Source organism: Verticillium nonalfalfae (assembly GCF_003724135.2).
Source record: "Verticillium nonalfalfae strain VnAa140/NRRL 66861 chromosome Unknown scaffold_8, whole genome shotgun sequence".
Taxonomy (NCBI): Eukaryota; Fungi; Ascomycota; class Sordariomycetes; order Glomerellales; family Plectosphaerellaceae; genus Verticillium; species Verticillium nonalfalfae.
Window position 1 is genome coordinate 3,084 of NW_021167233.1, and position 9,448 is coordinate 12,531.

General features: G+C 51.8%; 2 protein-coding genes across 2 annotated transcripts; one reads left to right on the forward strand and one right to left on the reverse strand.

The window, feature by feature from the left end:
- Nucleotides 1–2,264: 2,264 nt before the first annotated feature.
- Nucleotides 2,265–4,101, reverse strand: D7B24_008616 (uncharacterized protein; the record flags this gene model as incomplete). Its single annotated transcript, XM_028642702.1, has 5 exons — nucleotides 2,265–2,467; nucleotides 2,825–2,883; nucleotides 3,082–3,324; nucleotides 3,389–3,668; nucleotides 3,717–4,101. 5 exons carry the CDS (start codon nucleotides 4,099–4,101, stop codon nucleotides 2,265–2,267), a joined length of 1,170 nt encoding a protein of 389 aa, XP_028498393.1.
- A 3,390-nt stretch (nucleotides 4,102–7,491) lies between these two features.
- On the forward strand, nucleotides 7,492–9,105 carry D7B24_008617 (uncharacterized protein; the record flags this gene model as incomplete). The annotated part of the gene is made up of 2 exons (XM_028642703.1): nucleotides 7,492–8,711; nucleotides 8,769–9,105. The coding sequence occupies 2 exons, from the start codon at nucleotides 7,492–7,494 to the stop codon at nucleotides 9,103–9,105; spliced, it is 1,557 nt and encodes a 518-aa protein (XP_028498394.1).
- Nucleotides 9,106–9,448: the final 343 nt, after the last annotated feature.

Below are 9,448 nucleotides of genomic sequence, written 5' to 3' on the forward strand. Positions count from 1 at the left end.
TCGGTGTCTTCAAAGCTTTGTCACAGGAATAGCTACTCCATTTGCGAGTGGGATGAATGCAACCAAGGTCGACTGCCGGATTGCGACAGATGGGGCTGCGATTACAACCCATATAGACTTGGAGCCATTGATTTCTTTGGCAAGGGAAAAACAGTCGACACTACGAGGCAGTTTACGTAGGAGTGCCTTGCGACATTCATTCGTACAAATCGCTAACTCCTACTCAGTGTCGTCACCCAATTTCACGAAGATGTCGTGACACAGTTCTTCGTACAAGACGGGCAAAAGGTCGAGACGCCTACACCTATATTCAATGGCATTTCCAATACAGGTGGAATCAGCTCAGAGTATTGCGCAAACTCTGCTGTCGAATTCGAAACTCGCGACATGTTCAATCAGCTGGGAGGTTTTCATCGCCACAATGACGTTTTGCGACAGCCAATGGTGCTTACAATGGCAATAAGCGATGATGTAAGGACACCTACTCTGGTCTAGACTACCTGACAGTGTGACTGCTGATGAAGAAAAAAATAGCATTGGTTCTGGAATACCTGGCTTGATTCTATGTTCCCCGTTGAGGCGGAAGGCATGCCGGGAGTTGTTCGCGGAGATTGCCCATGGAAAATGAATGAGCCTCATCTTGTCAAGACCGAGCAACCCGACGCGTAAGTCTTCTCTTCTCATCTACGACGGCTTTTTCTGAAACATCACAGCATTGCTCACTGGGCAAACATTCGCTTTGGGCCCATTGATTCGACTACCGACTTGTGAGCGCAGATGGATGATTCTTGTTGACATGACTTCTGGGCGTTTGGGGAACACGATTTGAACGCCCGAAGAAGGGGATGGGGGTAATACGAGACAATTCTTATGGGTTACCCCCAGAACTTTCGATGCCTCAGCCTGATTAACCACAGATCTTCTTTCTTGTTTGCCACCGTTGGTCTCCTTGAGGTGTTTTTCGAGAATGTTGGTGTGTCGCTTACTTTGTGAGCAAGATAGTTTCAGAGCCTGCGTGTATCTTGAGCACGATTTTGATGGAAACCACCGTTGATCATATGAGAAATCAACGTCAACAATGAAGTCCTTCGCCTCTAGGATTCAAGGCCAGAGCGGCGTTGAAGACTCCCGCTTCAACGATTTGAGCTTAGGCATCTGGTGGTTATCAACTGCATTGCCAACTTTGATTATGAACGCCGCGACCTTGGGCATCTCGGACCGAGATGGCGAGGCCCTACCTGGAAGGATTGAAATCCTTATCCGCGCCTCTATAGCAGCGTCAAAGGGGCAAAACAAGAGGGCACGACTATGATACGGAAGACTGAACTCTCCCTTGATCTATGCAATGAAAGTTCTCTGCCAGAAACCTCCCGTTCTTTAGACTTTGAAATTTGTGTGTTACATCTAGTAGACGACGGCTTGGCGGCCCTCTAGTTTTTCTGCAGCGCCTTTGCCGGCCGATAGCCCACGTAGCTAGGACCACGCGGCCCTGAAGTCCGTTCATTGAACGACTTAATGCACCGATCAGATGCAGAGGATTCTGTATCAGGCGCAGGCTTTTACAAAACCAGGTAGGAATTGGTCTGTCATGCTGATTAGGTTCACAGGCAAATGCGCCTAACCAGTAGAAAGCGGCTTCGCCTGTTAAGCGCCTCTGATCTCGCTATGCGCTCGGCAGACCGCCACGACTGAACATTAAGGGGTGGAAATTGGCTAACAGACCCAGTAGAGGAATCATCGAGCATGTTGCGAAGCGGCCCGTGATGCCAGGCCACGCAATCTGTTTGTTAGATGCAGCTGATCGTGCATATTGCAAGATCAACAGCGCCGGAGTAAGGGTTATCGTATTGGTTCGAGGGGCGGGGCCCCGGATCCCAAGATCCGATTACGTGGAGAATAGATGAAAGGTTAGAACGATTCAGGTTAGGGTGTGTAGGGACTTACAGATTGAGCTTGTCACAGGTTGGTTATGTGTGTGGACAAAAGTTCCAATAAACATGTAGCAAAAGTCCCAGTGCCTCATTGTCCACCCCAACTAGTCCCTCAACCGACCAAGGTAACGTGGATGATGTTTTCGACTGACGCATGTTGTGATCACTGGATCTATCAATGTTGTTGAAGCTATGCGTAGACATGATAGTTTCTGAGACCGATCAAACACATATATACTGGCCCAGCCACGATGCTCTTTGTGCTTTTGATCATCACCCCATCATCAGCCTCGTCTTGTCTCAACAAACCAACCAGTCCAAGCCTCGCAATCCTCAAAATCTCTCGAAATGAAGTTCTTCGCCATCATCTTCACTGCCCTGGCCGTTGGCGCCATGGCCGCCCCTGCTATCGAGGCTGATGCCGCTGCCAACGCTGCCCGAGGCATCGCTGAGCGTGACGCTCTTCAGAAGCGAGCCTGCGGTCAATGCGCCGGAGGTTCCCGTGTCTGCTGGACTTGCGGCGTTGGCGGCTGCAGCTACTATCAGAACAGCTGCTAAGCTCGCTCACAGAGGCGCGACAGTCTCAAGACGAAAAGTACATTGTAAGTCTGAGTATATGAACCCTGTGTCCGACACGCGCTCATGACAAGGACCATAGAATGAGGCGTTCGCAAGCCCCTGGTTTCGTCATCTCTCTCGCGAGGCCTCCATGTCAGATTGAAGTAGGGAAAGTGATGCAAGGAGGTCGTTGGTTATGCTGCAGCTTGTGGAAAGTGGAATCTCAAGTCGTATTCTATCGAGTCAAATTACAATAGAATCTTGAGGATCCTTACCGAGACATTCCAATGGTGAAGCGATGCCTTGTAGAAAAAGACGAGTCACTCATATCGCACCTTCGGGTCCCTTCTCGTCACTGCAAGCGTTTAACGAGTGAACCCGAGCGATCTCGGCACTTAACAAGGAAGCAAAATAGCAACACTAGGAGTTAAAGACTTATGCGTACAAATTTAGAATAGGGTAGTCTCTTCAGACCTGAATACCTGGTAGTCACCCGTAATGATGCTTCATCGCCATTCCAAAAATTTCGAGATCTTGCGCCGCATCTTGGGTGGTCGTCTTGGGTCCCTTCCCTTTAGTGACAGCATCCCACCACTCCTTGAGCTCATGGGTGTAAGGATCCTCGTACGTCTTGCGAATTGTAGTCTCCTTATACGCTCCATCGTCGTTCTCCGCGATGTGCATGGTGACCGGCAGCCCCTTGACATATGGTGTGTCGTATTGCAGGCGGACTGACTTGGTGTTACTATAAACCTCAAGATGTGCGTCAAAGCGAGGGTTATTGTCAATTCCAGACTCATAAGAGACAGTGAAGCCAGGATACTTGAAGAGGACACTAAAATGTGGTTTGTAAGTAACTCTGCGGCAGATAGCATGCTGGCCTTTACTGGTCGACTCACTTCCAAAAGGGAAAGCCAAGAGAGGAGCCCTGAACGCTGGTTGGCATTCCCAGTACTTCTCGCATCAGTGAGAGGTCATGAGATCCAAGCCCACAAAGGATTCGCCACGCCAGAGACGATTCTTTTGTGACTGGAACGTCTCCACACTCTGCAAGTGCAGCATTGACAGCTTGTTCATGTCTTGCTGTTTTATCAGCCGAATCCTCCAGCCTGAAATCGGTAAACCTTTCCGGAAATGTCCCGGACTGATTCACAAAGGTCGAGTTGGCCCCGATGATGTCTTTGAAAATCTTAGCAACATCTTGCGAGATTCGACGTGTAGGCTTACCTCGGACACGGGCATAGAGAATTTTGTCCATCCCGCCAATCTCCCTTATGGCGTCCTCAACGGGTGCAGCGTACCGTCTCATATAGCCCACCATGACAGAGCCTCGACTCTGACGTTCGGCCTCAGCAATCGTACCGATATCCTGCCTTGTCAAAGCCAGCGGCTTCTCAACGAGCACATGTTTGTGATGCTTCAGAGCAGCCAGGGCATGCTCTGCGTGGTACTCGTCTGAACTTGCTACCAAAATGACATCAACGTCTTCTGAGGCGCAAAGGTGCTCCGGATCCCGGGTTGTTTTGACAGTGCCTGGTATCTTGGCTGCGCAGTGCTTCAAGGCGGCTTCAGAGACGTCGCACAAGTACGTGATCCTGAACCAGCTACTCATATATAAGAGGGTAGGGATGTGAATGACTTGAGCGACTTCACCGCAACCGATGATTCCGACATTGAGTGGGGCTCTGCCTGTTCCAGAATTCATAATGTCCGCCGCGTCGAGACTGTAAACTGCGAATGTTGTCAATCCAAGCAGGGCCAGAGCGGGTTTTGATTTCCTCTGTAGTGCATTGTGGCAGGATGCACTTCCTCGAGCCTTCTTCGTACACCTATTATAGTCCGAACGTGCCTAGCACATTAGCCCAACGAGATCCTTGAAGCGTCATTCTCGGGATGGCCCCCGAACCACCGCCGCTGAGCATACTGCTTCTCACGAGCGATGAGACGCCTATTGCTGGAGAAGTGGGACTCTTGTGCTCGAAATCCAGACTAGACCGAAGATGGAAACAGCTTTGACGGTTTACTGTGTAGGGACGGAGGTCATCTTTGCCCCGGAACTCCCCGAGCCGTCGTCTTGTTTGGTTCTAGGCCGAAGCTTCCCCACTCGTTTTGTAGCTCGCACTTACGCCCCGAGATTCCGCGGCGCGACACGCCTTTCAATCTTTCAAGGAACACCAACAGCGGAATGCCAACCATGCAGTCATTATTACCCCTCGACGGCAACTTTTCCTCCCCCCAAAGGGACACACATACGGCTCAAGCCGCTCATTCTGCATCTCCGGACAATTCAGCTCGTGTTCCCCGTGGGGGCGGCACGCCTCCGGATGCAACAACAGTCGCCAATAGGCCCCGAGCCCCCCGCAAACGGGACCGTGGGGAGGTGTCAAGGGCTGATGTCGCGTATCCACGAAAAAGGGCGACTGCAGCCTGTAGATTGTGTCGGTCTAGAAAGGTGAAATGCAACAATGCTCGACCAACCTGCGGAAATTGCTCTTCACACAGCGCAGTATGCGTATACGAAGACTCAGATGATGTCTCTGCGTAAGGAATTCGCCCTCATCTGTGCAGGTCAAGCAACTTTTCTTGGCTCGTCTCCCAAATTGCTAATGCGATGCACTAGATTTGATCCTGCTAGCATTGCCATCCTCGATAAATTGAATCAGGTACTCTCCAGGTTGGACCGCTTGCCATCGTCTCCAGGCCAAGGAAATGGCGGCTTGGCTGCGGAGCTCTCGTACGCTGCCGTTTCGACGCCTAGTAACTCAGTCCCACTAGCACCTCGCGGAACCACAGACGAGGCCCCTGTCGAGGTTCAAGACATCTCAAGAGACGACTTGTCGATCCCATCCGCAAGGACGACATGTGAGGCTGTCCTTCAGTGGCCAGTGCTCGAGTGCTGTTATCCCCCGAATTACATCATCGACGCTGTTTTTGAAACGGGTATTGTGGATAGCGACTCTGAAGAGGAGGATGAGAAGGAAAGCTCGAATCTGTCGCTATTGAACAAATCCAGAACACATGGATTCAACGAAGAGGATGTATTGCCGTTGGTACAGAGGTTCCTCGATCTTGTGCACACCAAAAATCCAGTTCTCGAGGCCGACACTTTGTGGTCTTATGCCCGGCGCGTCGCAGAAGATGGACTTAAGTGGGACTCGAGGTCTTGCATGGTGGTGAGCATGTCTCCAAGAGGAGAGATAATCGTCTTGTTGAGTTACTGATCAGAGCACCCACAGCTGCTTGCGTGCGCTCTTGGCTCTGTAGCCCGCTCGTTCCCAGAGGGTACCTCGATGCCCAGCCCTGGCGCCACATCTTCGCTCAAGTCTCAGGCTGAAAGTCTTCACAGCGGCGAGGTCTACTACAACCTTGCTCGTCGGAGATTTGGTTTGCTCCAAAAGGGATTACTCGCACCCCAATGTCATTTCTTCGCAGGCGTTTACATGATGTACACGCTGAGACCATTGCTCGCATGGACACAGTTCCATTCAGCTTCCAGATCGTATCATGTCTACCTTCAGTGCCAATCCCGCAGGACGAACTCCCTGACAAGCGGCTCAAGGTCTGCACGGCGTCGCCAACTAGAGCAGCGACTTTACTGGAGTTGTTACAAGTCTGAGTGCGAGCTCCGAGCCGAGATGGATCTTCCCAATAGCTCGTTGGCGTCGTTCAACTATCCGGATATGCACCCTTCACCGCCTGACATGGATACACCGAGTTCCGACCCGGTGGACCAGGCGAACCAGAATGCTGGGCACCCACCATCAGTGCCAGGCCGTCTATCAGCTTCTTCGATACAGCAGCAGGAGGAAAGCTGGTACTACTACTTGACCGAAATCACTCTCAGGAGGATCGCAAATGACATTCTGAATGAGTTTTACCAGAATGGACATGAAGGGTGGAATACCGAAACAATCGGCTTCATGGCTCAAGCAGCACGCGGGTTCGAACAGCAACTATCTGACTGGTATGAACCCATCGGTTGATCATCGTCACATGTGGATCAATTGGGACAAATTTCTGACACGGATCATCACATAGGTACGACGGATTGCCACTGCCGATCCGCTTTGATGACTTGGAGCTGTGCCTACGAGAGCTGCCATACATGGTCAAAGGTCGAGTCTATGAGATCAAAACTTGGCTCTACCGCCCGTTTCTCTATTACGCAATTCACAACCCTCTCGGAGCACCTCATCGGGCCACGGTTCAGCCACTTGTAGACCAGGCGATATCGTGGCACCTGAGCGGGATTAAGGGGGAGCCTTTGTTTCACCGGCATCATGGCTCTTGGTATGGGGTCCGGGTAGCGGCTACATGTGCATTTGTTGTGCTGGCGGCAGTCAAATCCGGCAAAGTCACAATGCCTGTCGGGGTAGACTGGAGAGCTGACATGCGCCAGTGCATTGAGAGGATGCGATTTTGGGAGGACGAAGGACCTGGTATCACCCGAGCTATCCAGGTCTTAGAGGACTATCTGCAGTGACGAATGCGAGACCTTGCCAATGGCAACCGGAATCTTTTTCCGTGACAGGGGAATGAGAGCAAGATCAAGCTGATGCAAAGGAGCCAATCGGTACTGTCAAAAGCTGGGCCCATCCCAACTACGCAAACATGCCATGCGACCTGCAGATGGCACTAGAGCTTTCAGCTGGATTCATCACTATGGTCGATAGAGCGAGTCAGATCCCTTCCCTGCAGAGGTGACCGAGACTCCGCGCGGTCCGCATCACTACTACCCCAGGTTTCCCCAGATGGCCGCTAGCACCCCGGATCTCGTGCATGGTGTGATCGGGGATGAAATAGTCCGCGCTCTATTTTCCATGCTCACATGCCGAGTCTACTGAAAGTTGATATATATGGCCAAGGAGTCTGTCCGTCTATCATCGAGAAGCCAACAACCACATCAGGCGCTCACCCACGCATCAGCCAGATACCTGTCTTACTTCTGCCGGTTCTTTCTTCATTGAGCCATCCTCAGCTTGGCACTGTCATCGGCGTCGCAATGTTGGGTAAATCAAACAATCCGAAGCCCAAAAAGTCTGCCATTGGCGACGACCTGGCAGAACTCATACCGAACGATGGTGTAGCGTGGTACAGAAAGCGCCACCTTCTCCGCCTCAACTATTACTGTCTTTGTATGTGTCTTCTGGCGGCAGCAAACGGATACGACGGCAGTATGATGAACGGTCTCATGGCGCTACCGCAGTGGTTCAACTTCATGAATCATCCCAAAGGCGCCTGGTTAGGATTCATCAACGCTATTCAGGCTCTGTCCTCGACGCTGGCTTACCCGATGGTGGCCTATTTTGCGAATCGTTGGGGTCGCAAGAAGGGCCTTTATGTTGGATACTTCTTCCTGGTACTTGGTGCTCTTCTACAAACCTTAACACCAAACGTTGCCGGCTTCGTCATCAGTCGCTTTTTCTTGGGCCAGCCAAGTGCATGGTGGGGTGGTCTTGCCCCCCTCCTCATCACAGAGATTGCATATCCTTCGCATAGAGCTCTTCTGACGTCTTTGTACAACTGTGGATGGTATATCGGATCAACACTGGCTGCGTGGGCTACTTATGGTACACGCAACTATGCTTCCGACTGGGCGTGGCGGATCCCTTCGCTCCTGCAGGTCGCTGTGCCCCTCGTCGTCCTCCCTGGCGTTCTGCTGATCCCCGAATCGCCTCGTTACCTCATCTCCACAGGCCAGATGAGCAAAGCCAAGGACATTCTGACCGAGTTTCACGCTGGCGGAGAAGAGAACTCCCGTCTGGTCGACTTTGAAATGGCGGAGGTCGCCAACGCCATCGAAGCCGACAGCAACGCGGTCAGCAGCACATCCTGGGCAGAGCTTTTCGCGACAAAAGGGAATCGCCATCGAGCCTTCATCTCGGTGACGCTCGGCATATTCGCTCAGTGGAACGGCGTCGGCGTCGTATCATACTACCTTGCCCTCGTACTTCAGAGTGTTGGCATTACATCTGTGACGCATCAGACACTTATTAGTGGGTGCCTGCAGATCTGGAACCTCTTTTTCGCCGTGCTAGCTGCTGTCAACGTAGACAGGGTTGGCCGTCGCCCGCTCTTCCTGCTAAGTTCAGGTGGCATGCTGGTCAGCTACATCATTATCTCGGGCTTGTCCGGCAGCTTTGCGCAGACGGGGACGAGCTCCGTCGGCCTGGCTGTCGTGCCATTCCTCTACATCTACTACGGATTCTACGATCTGGCCTTGTAAGTCATACCCCTGTGCTGTAGCAGCTGTACCATGTTGTCTGACCAGTGATGAAGCACACCCCTCGTGGTCTCGTATCCCGCAGAGATCTGGCCGTACCAGCTTCGTGCCCGTGGCATTGCCCTGACGCAATTGTCGACCTACTTTGCCATCTTTTTCAACATTTTTGTCAACCCAATTGCGCTGGATGCTATTGGGTGGAAATATTATATCGTTTTTGCTGTCATTCTGGTTATTGTCACAGTCACCGTCTACTTCTGTTACCCGGAGACAAAGGGCCACTCTCTGGAGGAGATGTCCGTTATCTTTGACGGCGTAGAGGCTGCCATCATATCGGAGAATGCCGTCATGGTTATCAAGGGAGCCGATGTTGATCACAAGGAAATGGCCTGAGCTTTCAGAGCAATAGCGTGTACCAAAAAATACGACAGACAATTCACGCGTTGTTGCGCTCAGTCTGGTTGATGTGCATCATCTACAAAAACTATGGAACCGTGTCACGTCAAGCTGTCTGGGTCCCTAAAGTTCCTACAGATCTACCAGGTGCTCGGCCTTGTCACACACTGGCTCTTGGTGGCCTCGTCAACTGGGGCGTGGCGATCAGGGTGGCCATACCATTGGTGGCGTGAACAAGAATACATCTCTACCGGACGCCTGAAATATCGGAAATCTGGAAACCCTGGAATCGGAAGCATTGTCGTTGGAGGTGACCAACACAAGGTCTGTGGATGACGGT